A 24771-nucleotide genomic window follows, 5' to 3' on the forward strand; every position below is an offset into this window, starting at 1 on the left:
ATTTTTATTCAAAATAATCTCTACTGATATTTATACATTTATCCCACCTCTCCGGCAGGCAATGAATGCCACGCCCCCTCCCCCCTACCCCGAAAAAAAGAGTTCTTTTTTCGAAGCGAACCAGTCAGCGAGCCATTTTCGTAGATTTTCATACGAAGTAAAGCGCTGTTCAGCGAGAGCGTGTCCCAGTGATGCAACTATATGATGATCGGACGGAGAAAAGTGTGGAGAATAAGCCGTATGCCGTAGTATTTCGCAACTGAACGCCTCTATCGTTTCCCTGACCCGTTTTGCTGTGTGCGATGGGGCGTCATCATGGAGAGAAATGACTTTGCGTTGGCTCTTTCCATATTCCGGCCGCTTTTCACGTAATCCTCGATTTAAATTGATCTTTTTCTGTTGGTAGCGATCAGTGTTGACGGTTTCAGCAGGTTTTAACAGCTCATAATAGATGACACCTTCTGATCCAAGCAAACACAGAGCATTGTCTTCTTTCCAAAGCGATTTCGTCTTGAAGTGGATGTCGATCGTTTTCCTGGATTCGCCCATGACTTACTACGCTTAGGATTCTTAAAATATATCCATTTTTCATCACCAGTCATCATTCCATGTAAAATAGACTTTGTTTTGTATCTGGCGAGCAGCATTTCACAAGTGGTCTTTCGATTTGCTTGCTGTCTTTCATTCAGTTCGTGCGGAATCCATTTTCCCACTTTCTGCACCTTTCCCATAGCTTTCAACCGAAGAGAAACGGCTTTCTGCGTCACATTCCGTTGTTTCGATAGTTCCTATTGAGTTTGAGTATCATCTTCATCCAATGAGACCTGCAGTTCGTTGTCTTTGAACTTTTTCTATTGTTTCCCGCGCTCATCGTTTCTCACGTCAAATCACCACTTTTGAATTTTTTGAACTACTAGAAACACTATGTTTTCCCAAGAGCATGTGCGCGGAAAGCTTCGACATACATTCGATGCGATTCTGCAGCAGTTTTCTTTAAATGATAACAGAAAACCAATGCTGTCCACAAATCGTAGTTCGTAGGCACGAAACTCGACATGTTTAAGGGTTCGGAACAGACACTGGTGTGTGGAACTCGGCTTACTGTGTGTTGACATACGTCTTCAGCCGTTACAGGAAGCAGCGGGGGCTGCAGATGCGGTCTCACGGGCTCTACACTGATTGCTGGCACCATCTGTAGGGACATTACGGCTTCACGCTTCTACACTGGCATCTGCCTCTTATGCTTTAGAAGGGTGATTCAGACCTAAGGAGCAGGATGTATATTTAGATGCAGATATTTGTGGCTAAGGTTACACCTTTCTTTCAGCGTGTTGTTTGTACGCTTAGAGATGACAGTCACGCGCTGTGCTCGTCTGGAAGCGGCAGGGATTTGCATGGCGGCGGGGCAGAAGCGCTCCAGAGGTCTGGAGTGGTGCCCTGGAGTGGAGCGCGCCGCGGCCACCTGCGCGCCATCTGCATAAAGAGGAGAGCGGAGAGCGAGGGCCGCGTCAATGCCTCGCCTCGACAAATAATACCAAAAAATTATATACGCTCAAATCCGGAACAATAACGCGGCCTTATTGAAAACAAAGGCGGTTTAATATTTATGCAGTATACGTTAAAGTTACGGCCGTCCGGAGATGAATAAATATCCATTTTTGATACGGGTCGGGCCGGGCCGCCTCGGAAGCCGCCACGGCGCTTACGGCCGCCGCCTGGTCGGCTGGTTGGCTGGTTGCTGGCTGGTTGGCTGTCCCGCCCCTCCCAGCTGTGGGCAGCGGGCGCTGAGTAGCCAGCCGGCTGCCTGGCCGCCATGTGTTATTCATGCCGCTCGGTACGGCGGTTACCGTAAACGCGGTAATTTCGGCCGCCCTGGTAAATGCTCCGTAAATGTGTAAATGGCCCATGAATCGTAATCTGATACGTGGAATAATGAGAGGCAGCCGCTGGGCGACCGTATTAAAGCGGTGCTCCGCTAACAACGACAGCACGTATTGTACGCCGGTTTACCGAGGGGGGCCGGTTTGAATACGGCGGGAGGGAACGAGGTCTGGCGATGAAGAAATTACGGTAGCGGAGGCGCTCTCGCGTGGGCATCTCCACCCGAGAGACATTACAATTGTGCCTCTTCAGACGGAATATTTTTGGAAAATGGCAGAATAGTGCCTGGCAAGTGAAAGATTGTAGAAAGGAGGGCAATAATTTGTTTTGAAGCGCCACCAAGAGGCAAGAAACACCCAGCAACACTAGTTCAGTCGGGAATGCCCTAGTGGGATACAGCTGGTAGTTGTCCCGGGGAGGATCCAGGAAGAACTGCGTGAAGGGGCTATGTCGACGCAGACAGCAAACAGTCGTCTTTACGTGATAAGTTTGGTCTCTGCACGTTAGGATATATTCATTAACCTGCCTTTACCTATTTAAACGTGTATTTTCCTTTGCTAAACATCACACAATCATTTCATTTTACTTTGAAGCACCATCACCATGTTATCTACAGGTACATCTATATACATACCTCGCCAGCCACCCTACGGTGCATGGGGGAGCGTACCGCGTAGTACTACAAGTTATTTCCGTTACTGTTCCACTAGCAAATACTGCGAGGGAAAAACGACGGTCTATATGGTCCGGTACGATCTCAAATTTCTCTTCTCTTACCGTCGTGGTTCTTACACCGATTGCACATTAAACGCAGTGGGCTCGTTCTGTAGTCAGCTTCGAATGCCTATCCTCTAAATTTTCTTAATAACATTCCTCGGAAAGAACTTCGCCTTCTCTCCAGGCAGTCCCACTTCAGTTCCCGAAGCATGTCTGTAATACCTGCGTGCTGTACGAACTTGCCGGTAAGAAATCTGGCAGCCCGCCCCCGAGTTGCTTCGATGTCTTCCTCTAATCCCACCTGGTGCGCATCCCAAAGACTGGAGCAGTACTCAAGAACAGGTCGCACTATCGGCCCACATGCGGCCTGCTTTACAGACGAACAACACATTCCTAGAATGTTAAAAAATATATATCGGCTCAACCACTTGTTTATAGTGTAAAACACTAAGATTGCCGCGTTTCGGAAGTCAAGCTTCCATCATCAGAATAATAAAAAGTAAAAGAACCTGTTAAAACCCGCTAAAATGGAACATGCACCAGGCACAATAAAATTGATAATAAAATTAAAACATCGTGGCTACTTTCCTTGTTGCAGCCGTGTCTTCCAAGGTGCATCTCCACATAGTCGTCAAAATACAAAAAAAACTCTAAAATGGTGTCGCCTATGGTGGTTCTCTCCTCTATCGTCGTAAACCGCCCGTGCGTCTTCGTTGATACCACACACGACGTGATCTAGCGGTTCTAGGCGCTCAGTCCGGAGCAGCGCGACTGCTACGGTCGCAGGTTCGAATCCTGCCTCGGGCATGGATGTGTGTGATGTCCTTAGGTTAGTTAGGTTTAAGTAGTTCTAAGTTCTAGGGGACTGATGAGCATAGATGTCAAGTCCCATAGTGCTCAGAGCCATTTGAACCACACACGACGCAGCCAAACATGGCACTGAAACGCGAATGAGCTCACGCGCAAGTAAACAAGGAAGTCACAGAGATGTCTATACAAACAGATAACGTATACATGTTCCAAGGACCTCATGAAATGATGGTACCATGCCAATTGCTAAAAATGTCGTTACTAAAGAAAACCAGTGAAATTATTGAAAAGGTTATTTGTATCACCAGTGAGATGTTCATTCAGTGTGTTCTTATTATTCACGCTATGTACCGTAATTTCCAGCTCTTCTAGTAGATGGTCTGCGGTATCAACGAAGACGCACGGGCGGTTTACGACGATAGAGGAGAGAGCCATTTAGTTAGATGTTGAACACCATAGGCGACACCATTTTAGAGTTCTTTATATTTTGACGACTATGTGGAGATGCACCTTGGAAGACACGGCTTATAAAATAAATAAAATAAAATAAAATAAAATAAAATACTAATTATTTTTATCTGTATGATTGGCTCTCCTATGAGTCGTCAGGTTTTGATTATTCGGTATCAGACGCTTGACAATGGCTTTTTCGTAAAGGCAATGTTACTCGTAGTTGACCGTGAAATAAAACTGAAATAATCGGACTTCGTAATTAAATCGTTTCCAAAGACTGCTGCGGTAGGTGCGGACTCATAATCTAAATCTCAATATTTCAATAATTTGCCAGCCATGCCAAAACGTCGTACAGAGGTGATTGTCTACTAAACAAAAAATTACACAGTTAGTTAAATCAGATATATTCAATGAATAAGCCTACAGTTCATAATCCTACTTACTTTTATAAATATAAATTCTTTACAGAATCGAGTGCCTAGTATGGTTGCAACTCGCAGTAATTTTCTATATCATGAAATATGGCGGTGTGCCAGACAATAAACTAAAATACGTGCTTCTCGCACCACTTCAACGAGAGCTCTCTTTTCTTAATCAAACATACGAGTAACGTAATTCTGTTTTTGTTTTATCAGCGACACAGCGCTGCAGTTCTGTGCCATAGGCTTTATTTATTTGTCACTGATTATTTATTTAATTAATATCTCGCGTTTCCGAGGAAACTCACGCTCGGCATGCAAATGTGCCTTTATATTGCCCCCTGAATTGCGAGGCGAAAGGACACACCTGCAGGCGAGCAATTCACCTAAAGGCACAAGAAAATCTAAGTTATCTACAACTATTTACATGACTTACATTACACATTATACACATTATATACAAAATTTGAATGACGCGGGTGCGCCGTAAAAGTTCTTATGTTGGCAGAAAGAGTGCGCGCATGCGCAGAAGCGTCTGTGTAACTGCGGCACTGCCGTTATTTCGTAAATTTAGATCACGCGGCACAGTATTGCAGTTCATATTGTTCGTGTGCGCGCGCATTTCTTAGTCGTTACACAAAGAAAATATTCCACCAAGATTACATATGAAGACTACATTCTATGACAGGTAACTTAGTTTTAAAATTACAATATTTGTTATAATACAATCTAACTTTAGATTGTTGAATGTTCTTAGTTACATAGCATTGCAATGAAATGCTTCAACGAAAAATGTTCTGTTGTTTCAGGTGCGTTGACCTATACACATCGTGTCGTTATTACAGTTCATATTCATCTGCTGCACAATAATTTTTTACAGGTTAGTATCGTCGTGGTAAAGTTTTTTGATCACAGTAACATCGCTGTATAACAACTTGATCGATACATAAGCATGTCCATTTCCTATTTCCATTATAGTCGTTGTGATGCAGTTCGTTGTGACAAAAAGCATTGTTTATTACAGATCAGACGTGACCCGTCGAGTAATTAGTCCATATGCAGTTCGTTTTCGATATTCCGTGGAAGCTTGGTTGCAGAACCTCGGACGGCACATAGCTGGCGTCGATCCTTGGACAGTCCAGGTAAGAGTGTCCGTCACATTTCGAGAACATTTCATTCCCTGAAGTTCCAACCAAAATTCTTCCACCCGTCGTGTTGTTTTCTGGACAGACACTTTGTGTCCATTTAATCCAGTTAACACCTTGAAGTTGGGTACTGTAGTAATGTCACTAGACGATGCACGAATTATGCACTTCACATATTCAGTTTTTTTTTTTTTTTTTTTTTTTTAAATATAGCTCACCTAAATGTTCGTAGTTACTCATCGAAGAAATCGTTCATCGCGTTTACAAAGGTACGATGCATCATGAATGTCATTAACAGTTTCTTTCACATAGGTTTCTGCGTAGTTGCAGACTTAGTAATGTACGTTAATGTCCGTGAACAGTGGTTCACTACGCATTTTTTTTTTAAAGTTTTTCACATTTTGGCACTCGTTATCGTTCAAATTTTCACACAGTAACAGTTACATTATACATGATACATCAGTTAAAAAAATAAGTAATTATACATACACACGTCACATATTTTCTTAGCATAAACATAATACAGTTGCACATAAACATGTTTACATCATCATTACATAGCTATAGGTTATTACATTGTGTCACATTTGATTACATGAATTGCATCCTCTTTAGCGGTTTTGCTGGGATATTATCGATGTTTTTTGTGATGTCATCTGAAATTAAGATAGGTTAGACACAACATTCATTACATCAGTAGGCAAGACCAGGCGTTTTCGCTACTCAATAAATATTGAAAATAGTAAGAGAGAGAAAATGTTCGATTCCTCGCGTTTTGTGCGTGTGTGTAGAGTGTCTGTGTGGCCTTGACTACTGATAGATGCTTTTCGTGTTGAGAGATGTGCGTCTAATCTATTTCTCAAAGTAAAAGATCGCTTCACAGATGACGTCTGTCAGTTCGTCAGGTGTCATACCAGGTCAGTGGTACCTACAGTCACAAATGTTCCGTGAAAAATTTATATATCATTCACTGCTACGTAATCATAAATTTTACTTTAATATTCAGTCTTCTCGGTGGTGCCGCGGCGTTGAAAGAAAAGTTCTTCTGTCTTCAACTGCGTCACTGGAACGCTGAAATGAAAATTTCTATACTACTTATTATCTATGTTGTAATTTGTTTTAGTTCTTGCCACACAGCAGGTCGTTGAGATAACGGTACGTTATATGTCTTGTGGTAGAAGATCTTGTGAGGCTTAACTTCAATCTTGTACACATACGTGTTGATAACACCTAATCGTTTGGTAAAAACTTGTAAATATTTGGATAACACTTCCTGTAGTTTTATACGTTCATGTACACTGAGAGCTGTAGCTTCACTTATCTTATGATCAAGCAATGTTTTCAAGTCCATTAGCTCTGTGTCAGATGAGTGTGTTTGCATGTCTTGAATGTCTTTGTCAAGTACTAACTGAACCTTGTACCCTGTACAGTGTTTGTCATGCTTTAGAGTTCTCCTGTCCAAATCAATAATAATTACACTGCCTTTATCATTTAAAATACATTTACCTTTGGAGAAGTCTATAATGCAGTCCTTCTCGCTCATAATATCTATTCCTAATATGCAATTTGTCACAAGGTTTTGTACAACCAGGAATGGCCATTGTACGGTTCCATTACCTATTTTAACGTTTACAAAAACTTGCTTCGTAACCCTACATGACTTATTACCTAGTGCAGCAGTTATTTTACAGTTTTGGGCAGGAAACTCAGGCACAGGTTCCAATTCACACATCTTTTTATAGAAATTAAAAGACAAAACGCTCACAGCTGCACCTGTATCTAGGATAATAGTAGTTGGAATCCCACCTACTACACCAGTAGTGGATGCTAAAACAATTTCATTTGTGTTTAAACGACATTGTGTACTGTCTTGTAAAAGTTCATCTGATATATTGTCATTGTGGTTGTATCGTATAAATAAAACAGGTAGCTTTTGTTTAGAATTATTAGGCACATCAATATTTTGTTGTTCAATTGTGGTGTCAAATAACTGATTAACATTGAAGTCGCCCCCCAAGAATTCTTCAGCCACGACCTGGGGCAAAGTAGTGACTGTTTCTAGTTTGTTGGATTAGCATTTGTACTAGGTACTGACACAGATTGGGGTTGTGCATCAGGTGTCATTTCTATTATATTCACATTCGGATATTGCCTATTATGATCTCCAAACTTTTGCGGTTGTTGTTGCTGTTGCGCATTATAACTTTCCTGTCGGTCGTAAGGTATGCTCCAATTTTGTCCTGGTGGCTGCTGTGGTAAAGCAGTATTTGAATGAAAGTATTGATCACTACGAGTCCAGCCTTGATGCTGTCTTGGCTCGTAGTTATTATTATTTCTATTTCTGTTTGTGTTTTTGTTGTTACATTTGTATCCGTTGTTACCGTTGTTGTTATTACCGCGGTGCCTTTTGTATGGATTGCCGCATGAAGTGTTATTACTGTTGTAATTGTTGTTTGTATTGGAATACGCGTGTTGATTTTGATTTCCGTATTGAGACGGCATGTGAGTTTGCTGTTTTTGCTGTACCGCGTATCCAACTGTGGGCGCGCCAGAATTGTGTTGGCAAGCCTGCATGTTTTGCATACCACTAGTGTAAACATTGTGGCTGCTGTTTTGCCGCGCGAAGCGCTGATCTTCAAGTAACATGTCAACCGAATCTAAAGCTGTTAAAAAATAATCTGAATCGTCATCCGGGATATGTAGAAGTTTTTCCTTAATGTTGAAAGGCAATTTGGCCTTCAACGCTCGGAGTATATCACGTGTTGCGACTGGTTCGTCTAAAAAATGTCCCATGTTCAAGTATTTTTCAAAATATCTGCGTAAGTTACCATTTTTACTGTTAAAAGTTTCAGGTTCTAAGATTTGTCTTCTGAGTCGCTCCTGGACGGATTGCGACCAGAATTTGTTCAGAAAAGCTCGCTCAAACTCACTGTACGTGGTACATACGTCAGCTTGACTGTATGCCCAGACAGCTGCATCGCCTTGGATGTAACCGACAATATATGAAATCTTTTTCCGGTCACTCCAAGTGCGTGGAAATGCGTTACTAAAAGATTTGAGAAAAATCACCGGATGAATGGTTCGTTTTTCTGGGATAAAAATCTGAAATTGCCTGTGTTTTATTAAGCTTTCTTCTTCCTTTGCATTATGATATGGATTTGTTCCACTGTAATTACTGCAATGCTCAGCTGGCGAGTAATTACGATAATGTTGCTGTGGTTTACCATTATAATAGCTTGTGTTTGTGTTTGCACGTCGTGGTATGTGTTGTTGTCGTGGTGTGTTTTGTTCTTGTGTGTTTGTCGTGTGCGGTATGTGTGCGTCATACTCGAATGTATATTGATTTCTGAACTGTACATTTTGACTGATATTTTCGTTACATTCAGACTGTGGTTGATCGGTGAATTGTCTCATGGGTGCAGTGACGGATTGTACTGCGTCACTAATCAGCTGTTTGTTATTAGTGATGTATTCCGCTACGGAGTCGTGCACAATTGTTGGTAAATTTTCACGTATGCATCTATCAAAATGTTTGTCTTTGTTCTCTACCCAATCATGAAATTCTTTATTAATATTTTGAAAATGAGCTGTGGCATCAGATTGTAAGATGTCAGTCAGGTGTTGTTCAACATCGTCAAATTTATTCTGCACGTCAGTAATTCGTTTTTCAAGGTTGTCGTGTACTGAAGGATATGTTTGAATTTGTTCAGTAAGAGCTTCACACGTGACATTAAGGTTTTTTAATTGTGTCTGTAAAAGTGCTACGTCATTTGTAGTCTTTTCTTGTCTCGTATTAAGCTTGGAAAATTTCGTACTGAGTTCAGTCATCTGTTTGGTCAGTGTGGCGTCTATAAGTTCCACACGTTTACACAAAGTGTCATTACATGCCTTGATTGCTATGAGGTCAGATTTAATTTCGTCATTTTGTGTCTTTAAGGTTGCCATGTTTTCCGCGTTCTGTTTCATTAGCATTTGTAACATGTTGGCAATGTTTACTGTTTGCAAGGTCTCTGCCCCCGCCGCGTCATTAGACGTGACGTCATGCATTAACATGGGCTCTGATTGAGACTTTGAAATTTTTGTGGTGGAAGGCCTATTGTCAAAATTTTCGTCAACACTTGCCTCAATGTTTGATGAATCGTCACTACCGGTTGCTGTCGTAAAGTCATTTTCTAACATTTGTCTCTCGTCCGAGTCGGATTGCGTCTGAATAGTACGTCTTTGCTGTTCCATTTTTGCGTATTGTTTTCTAGTTATTACCATGCCACACGTGATATATATTTCAAGAAATTAATGTTTGACACTGGTTTTAAAATAAAATGCAGTTGAGCATGAATCGGTCGTAGCAACAATGGCTGTCTGTTAATTTAAAAATATAAACTGAATATGGGATTATTGTTAATGGCTGCTGTCCATGTTACAACGTATCGTACAGAAGTCGGCCATATTGTACACTCGTGTATTGGTATTGTTGCAGAAGTTATTGTTTAAGGAAAAGTACTGAGAATGAAATTTATCACTGAAAACTGCTACGCGCGAAAGAAATACTACAGAATCTACTGAAGAGCTAATACACTGAATTATGCGTCTGGTCAAGCCTGCCAATGCAAAGATGCTGCGTCTTACCTTATTTTGCTGGAAGCTTCTTTGCGTCTTCCCGCAAAATTTTATAATTGGCAAATATCTTCAGATCTTTGTTATTTCTCATACATTCACGTCCAGGTCCAGATAGTTAATTTTTCACATGAAACAAAGAGAACAGTGTAACAAATGACAAAATAACAAGTCCGACACGCAGTCGCCAATATAAAATAAATAAAATAAAATAAAATAAAATACTAATTATTTTTATCTGTATGATTGGCTCTCCTATGAGTCGTCAGGTTTTGATTATTCGGTATCAGACGCTTGACAATGGCTTTTTCGTAAAGGCAATGTTACTCGTAGTTGACCGTGAAATAAAACTGAAATAATCGGACTTCGTAATTAAATCGTTTCCAAAGACTGCTGCGGTAGGTGCGGACTCATAATCTAAATCTCAATATTTCAATAATTTGCCAGCCATGCCAAAACGTCGTACAGAGGTGATTGTCTACTAAACAAAAAATTACACAGTTAGTTAAATCAGATATATTCAATGAATAAGCCTACAGTTCATAATCCTACTTACTTTTATAAATATAAATTCTTTACAGAATCGAGTGCCTAGTATGGTTGCAACTCGCAGTAATTTTCTATATCATGAAATATGGCGGTGTGCCAGACAATAAACTAAAATACGTGCTTCTCGCACCACTTCAACGAGAGCTCTCTTTTCTTAATCAAACATACGAGTAACGTAATTCTGTTTTTGTTTTATCAGCGACACAGCGCTGCAGTTCTGTGCCATAGGCTTTATTTATTTGTCACTGATTATTTATTTAATTAATATCTCGCGTTTCCGAGGAAACTCACGCTCGGCATGCAAATGTGCCTTTATAGGCTGCAACAAGGGAAGTAGCCACGATGTTTTAATTTTATTATCAATTTTATTGTGCCTGGTGCACGTTCCATTTTAGCGAGTTTTAACAGGTTCTTTTACTTTTTATTATTCTGATGATGGAAGCTTGACTTCCGAAACGCGTCAATCTTAGTGTTTTACACTATAAACAAGTGGTTGAGCCGATACATTTTTTAACATTGACATTCACAACCACGACCTCTCATCCAGTATGGATAAAATCAAAACATTCCTAGAAGTCTCCCAATAAACCGAAGTCTGCCACTGGCATTCCCTGCCACACTTGTGTCACATGCTCGTTCCATTTCACATCGCTTTGCAGCGTCATGCCTACCTAACTCTGCCACGAAGCACAGTGCAAATGCTGTGTTCGGTCATTACGGCATTGTCCGTCCCACTCATCCGCCTTCACATATTTTTCCCACATTTGCAGCTAGCTGCCTCTCATCACACCAGCTAGACATCTGGTCCAAGTCACTTTGCACCCTCCTGCAGTCGCTAGGTGACGCCTCCCCGTGCACCACAGCGTCATCTCCAGCAGACTCCCGCTCACCCCGTCCGCCAGCTCACTGACGTATACACAGAATAACAGCGGTCTGGTCCTGTCACAGTTCCCTGCGGGACTCTTGACAACACGCTTGTCTCTGGTGAACACTCGCAGTCGCGGCAGCATATTTGGTCTTATTATTGATTTTCTCCGCCAAAATGCTACAGATTAATCTCTCAATTTCCTTTATAACGATAAAACATGTAGCATTTAATTACAATAATCAATCACCAGCTAGCCGTTTTATTTAGAGGCTAAGCTACAGTTCAGAAAGTAGTGTAGTAAACAGTTAATAAAATTTTCCGGGCTATCATGCCGTGGTCGAATGGGTTTCACCTTAAAATCCAGGGTTTCGTCCCCATTTGCGGAGGTCATTTTCTCTATGTATCACTTTATGTTCGACCTCTGCTTAACACAATGTTACTACTCAGGGAACATATACGTTGAAAGGTTAATTTGTATGTGCATTTTAAATTGTTGAATGCGTCTATATACATTTAATTGGTTTTACGTTGCTTTATATACATTTATTCATTTACTCACTGTTATTAATTATTTTTATTTTTATTCTTGTATTTGTAGCAAAATGGTTCAAATGGCTCTGAGCACTATGGGACTCAACTGCTGAGGTCATTAGTCCCCTAGAACTTAGAACTAGTTAAAACCTAACTAACCTAAGGACATCACAAACATCCATGCCCGGGGCAGGATTCGAACCTGCGACCGTAGCGGTCTTGCGGTTCCAGACTGCAGCGCCTTTAACCGCACGGCCACTTTGGCCGGCTACTTGTAGCACCGATGATGGCTGTTAATCAGTTGAAATCGATTTCCAAAAGTAAATAAAGAAAACATGATTTTGCGACTGCTTGCCGCTCATTTGGTAATTTTGTTTTGAAGAGGGACCGTAGCTACTTTGAATGTCGGATTTGCACCTTGGCTCTCTACTCACTACAGTAAAATTCCGTTTCCGAAAGCTTCCGCGCAGCGGCGTGACGTCACATGTTTTGAATGAGCGAGCGCAACCGGCCGCTGTGGACTGCCGTCGCCCGCTGTTGCCGTCACCGCATGTTGGAAGAGTGGCACGCATTTTATTCAGCACGGGAATCCAGATGTCACTCAGTTTTACGCCCTCCTTCTTCCTATTAACATTCCTGTGGTTCTTTACAATCTCTATGGTTCTCCGTAAGACGTTTCACGAATTTTAATGGGACGGAGGACGGCGTGAAACTGAATGACATGCGGATTCCCATCCTTAAGAAAATGTATACAGGTCTTCCACCAAGAGGTGACAGCAACAGCGGCCGACGGCAGTTCACAACGGCCAGTTGCGCTCGCGCATGCCGGCCGATGTGGCCGAGCGGTTCTAGGCGCTGCAGTCTGGAACCGCGCGACCGCTACGGCCGCAGGTTCGAATCCTGCCTCGGGCATACCAGACGAGTGTAATCCCAATGTAATTACGGGGTACGCGTACGTGGAAACTGTGTTTGCGCAACAACCGCCGACACAGTGTAACTGAGACGGAATAAGGGGACCCAGCCCGCATTGGCCTGGGTAGATGAAAGACCGCCTTAAAAACCACCCACAGGCTGGCCGGCACACCGCACCTAGACACTAATCCGCCGGGCGGATTCGTGCTGGGGACCGGCGAGCCTTCCCGTTCGGGAATCAGCGCGTTAGACTGCGCGGCTATTCGGGCGGGATCAACCCACCTTTGTTATTCTGGATGGTAGATGCGCCGGAGTTACGAGCTACTAAATGACGCCTTGACCTGTAGTAACCAGACAGAGCAGGATCGAAAGACAGACGAAGGACAAGCAAGTAGTCAGTAGCGAACCAGGGTGCGAATTGGACATTCAAAGTAGCCACGATCTCCCTCGAAAATGTCCTCCGCTGATGGGGACGAAACGTCGGATTTTAAGGTGAAATACATTCGACGACGCCTTAATAGCCCGGAACATTTTATTAATTGCGACACTAGCGGCAGTGAAAGTTTACACTTTGCAAGTAGCGAAGTAAAATCTGTAAAATGTCTGCCTGACAGAAACGCGAAGCATTCAGAAGACATGGTCAGATGTCAGTTTAGCTTCGTGCATGTACACGCTGTTGGACGGATGAGTCAATGACATCATCATAAACTAAAGGGTATGCCTTGTCGATTTAGTCATGTCCCTCTCTCCATTGTCATCCTCTTCAATTCTTCATACGATTTTATCCCCATACATCCTTTGATGTTATTAAAATACGTTGCTCTTGGCCTGCCCCTTGGTTTTAACTTTTCCTTCAAATACATTCTTTAGAAACTGGTTGTGTCTCATTATGTGCCCTGACATTTTTTATTTTCTTCTTTCTATATAATTTAGCAGCGTCCTGTGCTCATTAACTTCTCTTAAGACCTGTTCATTACTTTTTCTATCTACCCAGCTTGTTTCAGTCATTCTTCTGCATATCCACATTTCCATTGCTTCCAGTCTCTTTTTCCCTGCCTTTCCCAGAGTCCACGCTTCACATCCGTATGTTAAGACAGTCCAGACAAAAGTTTTGGGAAACTTTTTCCTACTTTCTAGGCTTATATGAATGTCTGTTAGTAAATTCATTTTATTTTGGAAAGCTTGCTTTGCCAAGGCTATTCTTCTCTTTATATCTGGGATACATTTATTGTCGTCAGTGAGTGAGCTCCCCAAATAACAGAAGTTCTCAACCTGCTCTAGAACGTCATCTTCTCTGCTATAGAACATCATCTTCTAGTTTAATATTAACTTTACCATTTTCTTTTGTCTTCCCTATTACCATAGTTTTTGTTTCCTTCTTATTTATTTTTAGACTAAATTGTCTTAAGATTTTAGTAAATTTTAGCAACGTAAACTCCATTTCCTTCACTGAGTCAGCAAGTACTACTAAATCATTTGCAAGACGGATACAGTGTATTCGTTGTCCGTTAATTTTAATTCCTTAGGTTACTCTTTTCAGTTTTTCAGTGGTTTATTCAATAAATAAGTTGAACAAATATGGTGATAATGGGCATCCTTGCCTTACTTGTGAATGACAAGAGTTGCAAATCTGTGGCAGGTAGGACGGGAACGTGAACGCGTTACCACACTTCGTGTTCCGTGTTGTTACCAATCCTGGTAGGGTGTATAAACGGCATCAACAGGATGAGGTGTCGAGTGATCTCTGTGAAAGACACGGATGTGGCATCTCAGAGGTCGTTATCGGCTCCTGACAAGAGTTAGAAAGTGAATTCGTTCTGGGTCTCCACTTGGCTGGCCGATCGAATCGAGCGGTATACACATCTGTAGGTCGTTCCCAAGTGACAGTGCGCCTCTGTTGGACTGCCTGGAAACATGTCGACGGCGTCTGACCGCGGCAAGGGAGGACAGCCGTATTGTACACCAGGCACATGCTAACCTTTTCACAAGGGCGCTTGCCACGCCATGAAATGTCACGGGCTTCTGCCAACATTCTGTGTCATCGCGCACCTTCGACTGTCGACTAACAGCAGCCTGACTACGGAACTACCGTCGCATGCTTAGGTTGCTGTTAACACCCCACGCAGACGCCTGCTTTTTGAGTGCTGCCGTCACCATGGAGCACGCATTGTGTTCAGCGACGAACCGCAGATCTTCTCTGTCCTGCATGACCGTCGCCGACGAATATGGTAGCGACCTCTGGTGGGGTCCCGTTGTTCCATTGCTTTGCACAAGCTGCCGGATGTAGCTTCTGATCACGAATGGTAGCGACTGGGTGAACTCTGGCGGAACGGCGCTACGTCTTAGGCATCCTGCGTTTTCATGTGTTACTTTCCGTGCGATAGTCTTGTGGTGTCGTTTCGCGACAGGGCAATGCCTGTTCACACACCGCCCGTGTGTCTATGAAGCTTGTACCTGATTCTGAGGCCCTCCGCTGACCAGCAGGACCCCAACAGCAGGACCCCGTCCCTGTGCCAGCATCCAGGTCATCAAGGGCCAACTGCAGCAGTTGCGGGCCATCAGAGTCTCTTCGGGTTTGCTGCCGGATCCTAAAATCAACTCTATTCAATATTTCGGCGATCGAGCTGTTCGCCATCTTCAGGACAACGCTGATGCTACTTCTGCTGCTGAGAACTGACGCCAAGGCTACAAATCGACGTCCTACGTAGGCCTCCGTAACGTACACGGCGCATGATCCGCCCTTTGCCCTCCAACACTGGGCAGCTGGCGCCACCTTCACTACTACACCGGCGGCAACGGTGTATCGCACTCGGAGACGATTTTCGAACACTCGGCCTGGTCGCACCGAAGAACTTTCTGTTTTGATGCGGGATGGTGCAGGGTTCAACGTCCTGCTAAGAAGAAACCCATTGTCTCTATTATTCAAACTATTTGCAAACCTACTTTCAGTTGCTTCTTTATAAGTACTATTCCAAAAACCAGAAGTGATGGTAAGTTCCTATGGGACCAAACTGCTGAGGTCATCGGTCCATAGGCTTACACACTACTTAATCTAGCTTAAAACTAACTTACGCTAAGGACAACACACACACATCCATGCCCGAGGGAGGACTCGAACCTCCGACGGCGGGAGCCGCGCGAACCGTGGCAAGGCGGCCGGAAGTGTTGCCAACTACCACAGTTTTGTCAAATTTCATGCCGTGTCCCTCGTTTAAGTAATGTTCTGCTACCGCCAGTTTTTCCGGCTGTTGTAGCTTAGTATGACGGCGATGTTCCACACACCTATCCTGAACTGTGCGAATCGAAAGGCCGATGTAAGCCTTCCCACACTGACACGGGATTTTACATATGCCAGGCTTCCTAAGCCCCAAATCATCTTTCAAACAGCCAATTAGTGCTCTAATCATGGAAGGTGGACGGAACACACTCTGATGTTAAAACTTCTTAAAATCTTTCTTGTCTTATATAGGACGTCGATTTCCAGCGTTGGCATCAGTTCTCAGTGGGATTCAGCAGCAGCGTTGTCCTGAAGATGGAGAACAACTTGATCGACGAAATGTCTAATCGAGTTGATTTTAGCATCCGGCAGCAAACCGGAAGGGACTTTCAAGACTTACTACGCCAGGAAAGGCTTGTCTCAGAAGAGGATGCAACGAGTTTGTCATCCTTTTAAACGGAATAGGTGTATACACGCACGGCAAAGCGCTGTAACACTATACTGATAAGTGGTGTATTGTCGCGGAATGGTAAAGAGTTGGAAGTGTGGAATATTGTCAAAGTTTCGTTGCCTATGCCGAGAGCCAGAGGCAGCAGTTTAGGCAAGAGCTAACAGGATTTCAGATATATCGGAATGTGTCGTCTCGCAAGGGCAATGGCCTCGTTACGCACAACAGGCGAGAGAGAATTGCTTAGCACGCGGGTTTGTGTTAGACGGAGACTTTCGTAGAGTGAAAGACAGAAGTATAGCGTCAGCTGTACTGCATTTCACAACTTCGCGTAAGTCTGCCGTAACAACACGTAACTCTGTCGCAAGAACACCTGAGGGGCGAGTACGACAGATGAATCAGCAGTATAAGTGGAACGAATGCGTTCATTACAGACGAGCATGACGTCAGGACGTCGCTCGTGCTTCCTTTAAATACGCCAGCTTTGATAGCAACAAGGCACTCGCAGTTAGATTTGCAGTTAGATGTGTACTGGGTCGCTGCGTAGCGCTCAGCTCGGTGATCGACATGTTAATCTTTATTAAGGAGATGTTGCAGTAAGGGCGGCCCATCCAGCAGCAGACGTGAGGGGACAGTACCAGCTCTGGCCCTCTCTGCTGCCGCTGTCAGTCGTCGACCCAGGATTAGCAGACATGGCGGCAGACTCGCTCGCCGCCAATTCTGACCACACCAGTGAGCCGTCGTCGAGATCGTGCAGGTCCTAGGCCCCGTGCGTCCGCCGTCACAACCGGGTGAGCCGACGACGCTGGGGGACTGCAGCCCGTCCACCGCGGACGAGCCACCAGGAGGAGCAGGCAAGAAGGCGGGGTGGGACAGAGTACACCCCGCACAACGCCTCTCGTGCCGACAGCACCGGGACTCCAACCCAGAGCCTCCTACGCGCAGCAGCTTGCTGTCCGCAGCCGAGCCGCCTCCCAGCCGGGCGCCGCCATCCACGCGCGGCCGAAGTGAGGACATTCCTCTGCTACGTCACAGAACGCGGCGCCGCGCTAGCAAGACTGGTGCGGCCCGGAGCTGGTGTCGTCGGTACGAGCCAGCGAGGACTCGGGGAAGGTCGTTGATATCACCAAGCCACATTGTACTCGGCAGGAATAAAGTTGTTATGAATTAATAACGTTTCTTTGGCATTTCCGACGCTTCTACAGCCATTTCGTAGCATCCTGACAACTGGAGAGGTCACCGCTCGGCCATCCAGTCCTCCGGGACCGCCGGGGCGCCTACAGTGGCATGAAACTGCCAATTCTTTGTCGATTTTGGAATCATTGCACTAACATCAAATAGCTCGTGAACCTGTGAAGCTTCGCTTCGTTTCCCTTCTCGGAGGTTCACTTCTTTGTCAGGCCTTGCTTATGTAATGCTTTCTTATTGCATGGCGTCCACAATACGAGTGGAGACGCTCTCATATCCACAAGACAAAAGAACAAAACCGCAGTAGCTGTACTTCTGACCTAAGACAACATCCTAGCAGGCAAGTGCCATCATGAAACAACGTTATCTTCCGTGAAACTAAACAGAAAGAGCGGTGCCGCTGATGGGTGGATGTGACTGCGTCACAGCGCCCATTACGAACAACGGGACGGACCACCCAGCACCTTGCAGCGCCAGCTAATTGGGCCGCTAAATGCCTGGCACTGAAATGACGTTAGGTTCGCCTGATTGCTTCGTATAAAGCATCTGTGATCGTGATATTGGCAGACACCTGAGGCACGCAGTCCTTGGCCCAGAAGTATGTTTATATGTTTGTCGGAAGCCACTCACCTTCTCCCAGGATAATTCTCCGGACTGCGCAGTACTGTGACAGGGTCTGTCAACTTTTAATACAGCCTCACAGTTCACATTGAGAACTAAGGAGGCAGTGCAACTGTTTTCAAGCAGCTTGTTATGTGTAACCAGTTCTTACAGTAGCATGGAACAAACATATAAAGTTAATACAATCAGTGACGAAGTTGCTGCAAAAGTTTACTGTTATTAACTACTGTGCCCAGAGTAAAAAAATGATGGACGTAACATTTCTTTAAGATAAGTAACAGACAGTACGCTTTCGAAGGCTTCATGATTTCACGAGCCAATAACAGATGAGCTACTCATTTTCTTTCGAGTCCTTTTGATGAACCAGATTGTAAATTGTACTCTGAAATCACAAAAAATATGAAACACACTCTTTTGGTACAATAATGTAACATGAATCCCCTGTTGTTACATGGGTAAGACTTACAAAGCAGTCATCTGCCACAATAGTCGCTACAGATTAAGCGACTGTAAATGAAATAAAGAATGTCTTTGGTTATAGTATCCCTGCATACTGTCTGAGATTGTGAGAAAAACATAGTGCAGCATCTTCCTCTACTTGTCTACCACGTAATCTATCGCACACTGCGCGGTAGAGGGTACCTGGTAACAATAAAAGTAATTTTGTTTCCTGTTACACTCGCAAATGGAGTGAGGGAAACATGATTGCCCAATATGTCTCTGTATAAGTCCCCCAGCCTGCGCCATTTACTCCTTACAGTCCTTGTGAGAGATTAACGTTGTAGGCAGTGTAACAGTTCCGTAGTCCGCAGCAAATGATTGTTCTCTAAATAGTTTTTCGCGAAAAGGGCATCGACTTCCTTAAAAGGCTTCCCGTCCGAGTTCACAGAGCATTTCCATAACACTCTAGTACCGACTGCACTTGGGAGGGCGACGCTTCAAACCCGTGTCCTGCCATCCAGATTTAGGTTTTCCGTCGTTTCCCTAAATCGCTCCAGGCAAATGCCGGGATGGTTCCTTTGAAAAGGCACGGCTGATTTCCTCCCCCATCATTCCTCCTATAGCAGCCAACCAAACACAGATTATCCGTAAGAGATGGTGCAATATATTTGTTACTTACGTGAATTTTAATGTCTCTCGTGCCATGTCTTCTTCAAACGTTTATGGACCATTTTTCCTTGTGAAGAAAATTGTAACTGGTTTTGTGTGCCTGGACGTGCTGCAGCAAAGGTTGATGCCAGAATAATAGGAAGGCATAGTAACAACATTTTGCCAGAAAACGGAGCTCCACCGAATGTTATCAGACGTTCGTGATTACGACAAAGTGAACTGTTTCAGCGTTGGAATGGACGAGCTTCACATCACGATTGTCGTCTTGCTCAGTGGCCCCATGAATACCTGAGTTCTGCGTAACTGCGTCTTATGAAAGACAATGTGTTCATGCCCTCACTTCCACTTAATTTGGAAGAGTTGCTACGAAGGATGTCTAATGCGGGAGCCGATTTCGACCATGACGTAGTGGGATGCGTATTGCAAGACTATCGTACTAACGTTCGCTGCGTCATAAACCTGCCACAAGCACCTGTAATGCGACTTCAATGAGACATTAGGAAAAATATCATCTACACAATTCCGAAGACAGCTGGGGTAAGCAGGTGCGATGGCTGTCGCACAATCAGCTTAACACCTCATACATGTACGCTGATGTCAAGAATAATACATAAAAGAATGGAAAAGAAAATTGAGGGTCCGTTAGACGAGGATCGGTTTGGCTTAAGGAAAGGTTAAGCCATCAGAGAGGCCATTCTGACTCTCCGCTTGATAATGGAAGCAAGACTGAAGAAAAATCGAGATACGCTGATGCGATTTGTCGATCTAGAAAACGTTCGACTTTGTCAAATGCTAGAAGAGGAGTGATGTACAATATGTACAGGAATCAAGAGGGAAGAATAAGATTCGAAGATAAAGAACGAAGTGCTAGGATTGAGTGTTAGACAAGAATGCAGCCTTAAGCTCGTACTCTTCAATCTACACATCGGAGACGAAATTAAGGAAGCGAAATACCCAATGACGAACGAAGAAAAGAGGACATAAAAAGTAGACTAGCAAAGAGGGCATTCCGGGAAAAGAGAAGTGAAACATTGACCTTAATTTGAGGAAGAACTTTCTGAAAATGTGCTTTTGAGGCACAGCACTGTATGGTAGTGAATGATGGACAGTGAGAAAAATCGCAACAGAACAAAATAGAAGAATTTGAGGAGTGATGCTACACAGTAATGTAGAAAATAAGGTGGACTGTTAAGGTAAGGAATGAGGAGTGTCTGTACAGAATAGGCGGAGGAAGGAACATCCGAAAACATTGACAAGAACAAGGGGCAGGATAATAGGACATGTTACGTCATCACGGAATAAGTTACATGTTACTAGAGCGAGTTGTAGAGGGTAAAAACTGTAGGGGAAGACAGATATTGGAATATATTCAGCAAATAATTGGGTATGTAGGTGGAAATGAAGAAATTAGGCCAGGAGAGGAATTCGTTGCAGGCCACGTGAAAGCAGTCAGGAGACTGATGACTGAAGATAAATAAATAAAAAACTGAGTAATAAACTTGAAAAGCTGCATCATCCACTGATATACAGGTTTTGTGGTTTTCGCACAGTGGGCTACTGAAACCTCGTATGACGTGCCAGTTCCTGTGGAGGGTACAGCAAGTAGCTGGCGGCAGCTGCGCTCACCTTGCGGCCCTGCGCGTCCTTGTAGACGGCCCAGCGCTGCAGCGCGTCCCTCCAGTAGAGCAGGTGGAAGGACTCGGCGTACTCCTGTCCCTGGCCGTTGCCGAAGCGGCCCTGCGTCTCGGTGGCGGTGATGAGGTGCGGCCGGCCCAGGTCCACCTCGAGGAACTCCTGCACCTCGCTGCTGATCTGCGCCTTCGGGCACCACGCGCCGCCGTTCTTCTCCTGACGGATCCTGCGCCAAACAGGTGCGTTATCACACAGCAAGTCTAACCTGTAATTCTATGTAACGCTACGGCTTCGAAGTCAATAACCTAACTTAATCAAACCTATGTCCATGTACCAAGTTTCTAGTGGTTCATTTCATATTTTCTAACAAGTGACATTGTAAGATGTCGTGGTCTCCTGATCTTCATTGCTTACTTATTCCGCCCTCAAAATCATATTTCGCACATCAAGACGCTTCATTCGAACCCAAACTCGGTAAGAAGAAGTCAATGTTCTACGAATTCATGTAAACGATATGCAAATAACTAATAAATCACAAGTGCGCACTGTGGTTGAAATACTAGAGGCTGGCGTACACACATACGTTCCAGACACGACGGTCCCAGGAGCTTTTAGTTGGAGAGAGGCAACCGCACACCAGGAGGCCGGTCCCAACCCATCCACGTCGGCCGGTGGCCGCCCGTGGAGCGGACAGCGTGTGCCCGAGGGAAAGAAGGAACCACCCCGTGTCCGGCTTAAAAGCAAATTCCGCTACATTGTGTGGGAGCGACCAGCCTACGCATTCTTTACACATAGCACGCAGTTTCAGAGATTTTCACAGGGAGACAGCAAACGCCAAACGCCGATACTACAGGTTTCCAGATTGGTCACCTTAAACGAAACGTTATTCTCCCGTTTTAGAACAGCAATGCTGATTGGCAGACGATATTTCTGATGCCTTGAGCTGAAGGAGTAATGGATGAGACCGAAAGATATACCCCTTCACGTCTGGCGTGGAGAGGTGCCGTTCCGTTGTCGCTCTTGGAGCGAGAACACGTGACGAGAGCGTGCGTGCTCGTACGTGTACTCAAAGAGCGAGGAACAAGTCTCTCCTCAGTACTTCACTGGGAGAGCACCTCTGTCGAGAGCGAATCAGAGTGCGGCTCTATACTGAGTCCTTGTGATCAAGCGTTGTTCACTATGTTGGCCACCACACTTATTGTGTGGTGTGAATGGACAGAGTTATAGTTAAACGCCTGCGAGCGAATTTTTGAGTGGCATCGCGGTGGACTGGTTATCTGACCGGTGTACCACGCCAATAGTTAGACTAGGGGCGAATAGGAATCCTTGACTTCATCAAGGCATAGGGGGAGTTTGATTGGCGAAGGTCAATCCAGATAGAACGAGAGTTATCTTATTTGTCAGCAGCGAGCGGCACAGACAGCAGTCATCGCAGCTTACGGTATTGTGCGCTACAGCTATTGCGAACCCCATATTTCCTCCACAACTGTACACTTCACTGCATTTCACACGTGGCAGCCTCGTCCGTACCTAGCAACATTCTAAAGGATAATTATTCAAGTTGAGCAGGCGCGCCTCTCAGCCATTGTTTCAAGTCAACAACCATCTTAAATTTTGTATAGAAATTTTATTAGCGAATCCTATCCTTGAGAGGTAACTTCACATTCCGAAAAAAACCAGGATATAACTTGTTCAATTCGTAACTAAAAGTGTCATTGTGATTTCTCAGAATTTTTGCAAAATAAATAATAACTTTCGTTAGTTTCATGTTTTTCTTACACTAACTAGCACTACTCCAGTACCCAAGTATCCCACTAGTTACGTAAGAAATTTTGTGAATTTGTGTTATTTCCTTGCAGCGGACGACTCCACAAGATATTTGTTGCTGAAAGTTTTTCACGCATTTCTCTTTAGTACGTTAGGAGCGTCTGTCTGACTTCTGTAGTAGTGTGGGGGTGGAAATTGCATTTTGCAGGAGCCACAGGGAAAAGGGTACATCTCAGATTAATCCGTTGTGCAGAATAACAGAATCTCAGAACAACCCCACGACATTGAACGCTTTTTTTTAAAAAAAATGGAGAAAGCTCTACAATACTTGGCGGGGAGTACTTTTTACTGTTATTGGTGGTTTTATAACGTATTTGGAGGCGCTTATTCAGCAACAGGAAAACTCCCTGTACGCCTATGTACAGCCCCTAATCTTTAACATCTTAGTCTCATAAGCCATTTTTCTTGTGTCATGAGTCTTCTGACAGGTTCAATGCCACCAGCCCCAAATTCCTATACAGTGCCAACCTCCTTATCTGAGTGTAGCGCTTGCAGCCTAGGTCCTCAATTATCTCGTGGACATATTCCAATCTCTGTCTTCCCCTACAGTTCTTGCCCTCTACAGTTCCCCCTCACATACCAAGGAATTTGTTTATCGATGTCGTAAGAGACGACCTCTCATGTGGTGCCTTCTTCCTGTCGGTGATGGTTTCTGCACGTTCCACTCCTCACCGGTTCTGCGGAGATCCTCCTTATTTTCAGAACGAAATTTTCACTCTGCAGCGGAGTGCGCGATGATATGAAAGGAGAGCTTCTGTGAAGTTTGGAAGGTAGGAGACAAGGAACTGGCGGAAGCAAAGCTGTGCGGAGAGGTCGTGAGTCGTGCTTGGGTAGCCCAGTCGGCAAAGCAGTTGCAAAGGTCCCGAGTTCGAGTCTCGGTCCGGCACACAGTTTTAATCTGCCAGGAAGTTTCTTAACCTACTTGTTCTTTCCCTCGTTAGTCCACCTGAATGTCAACTGTAGCACCACATCTCAAACGCTTAGATTTTCTTCTTTCCGGTTTTCCCATAGTCCATGATTTTTACCTCCCACGCACCATTCACGAATGGAACATGGGAGGGAACGATCAGTTAGCGGTACCACAAGTACCCTCCGCCACATATTTCCAGCCTGCTTGCGGAGCATTGAAGTAGCTCTACATCTACATGCATACTTAGCAAGCCACTGTACTGTGTATAGTGGAGAGTGCATTGTACCACAATCAATCATTTCCCTTCCTGTTCCACTCGCAAATACAGCGAGGGAGAAACGACTGTCTATATTCCTCCGTAAGACCGTAATTTCTCGTATGTTATGTTCGTGGACCTTGTGCTAAACGTACGTTGGTGGTAGTTGAATCTTTCTGTAATAAGGTTCAAATGCTGCTTCTCATTTTCTCAATAGCGTTCTTCGAAAAGAGCGTCGTCTATCCCCTCAAGGATTCCCATTTGAGTTGACGAAGCATACCCACAATTCTTTCGTGTTGATCGAACGCACCAGTAAGAAATCAAGAAGCCTGCCTTTGAAGATGTAGGTTTGTCATCCAAACGTACTTAGAATTTTTTATTCACATTAAGACCTTTGAAGCTAGCAGACTCATCTAGGCCAGGAACGCCCTCTTTGGCTGTGCTAGTGTGCTTTTTACGCCCTGCTTGCTTCGATCGTGAAGTATTGTTTCACTTCCAAGCCAGCATAACTAATTACCTTATTCTATTTGGTAGTCATAATTCTGATGTTCAGGTTATTACTAACCTCATTCCTGCTACTCCTCATTACTTCGGTCTTCCTTCCTTTTATTCTGAATCCACAGTGTGTCCTTATTAGACTGTTTGATACCACTCAACAGACGA

The 24771-nt window shown here is 44.2% G+C and overlaps 1 protein-coding gene across 1 annotated transcript in view; it reads right to left on the bottom strand.

The window, feature by feature from the left end:
- Positions 1 to 24771, bottom strand: part of LOC126481698 (discoidin domain-containing receptor 2-like) — a 337607-nt gene that overhangs the window by 232414 nt on the left and 80422 nt on the right. The window contains exon 3 of the mRNA XM_050105647.1: positions 21110 to 21341. Coding sequence (XP_049961604.1) covers positions 21110 to 21341 — 232 coding nt within the window. The remainder of the gene's footprint in view (positions 1 to 21109; positions 21342 to 24771) is intronic.

This window comes from Schistocerca serialis, chromosome 5 (genome assembly GCF_023864345.2).
Source record: "Schistocerca serialis cubense isolate TAMUIC-IGC-003099 chromosome 5, iqSchSeri2.2, whole genome shotgun sequence".
Taxonomy (NCBI): Eukaryota; Metazoa; Arthropoda; class Insecta; order Orthoptera; family Acrididae; genus Schistocerca; species Schistocerca serialis.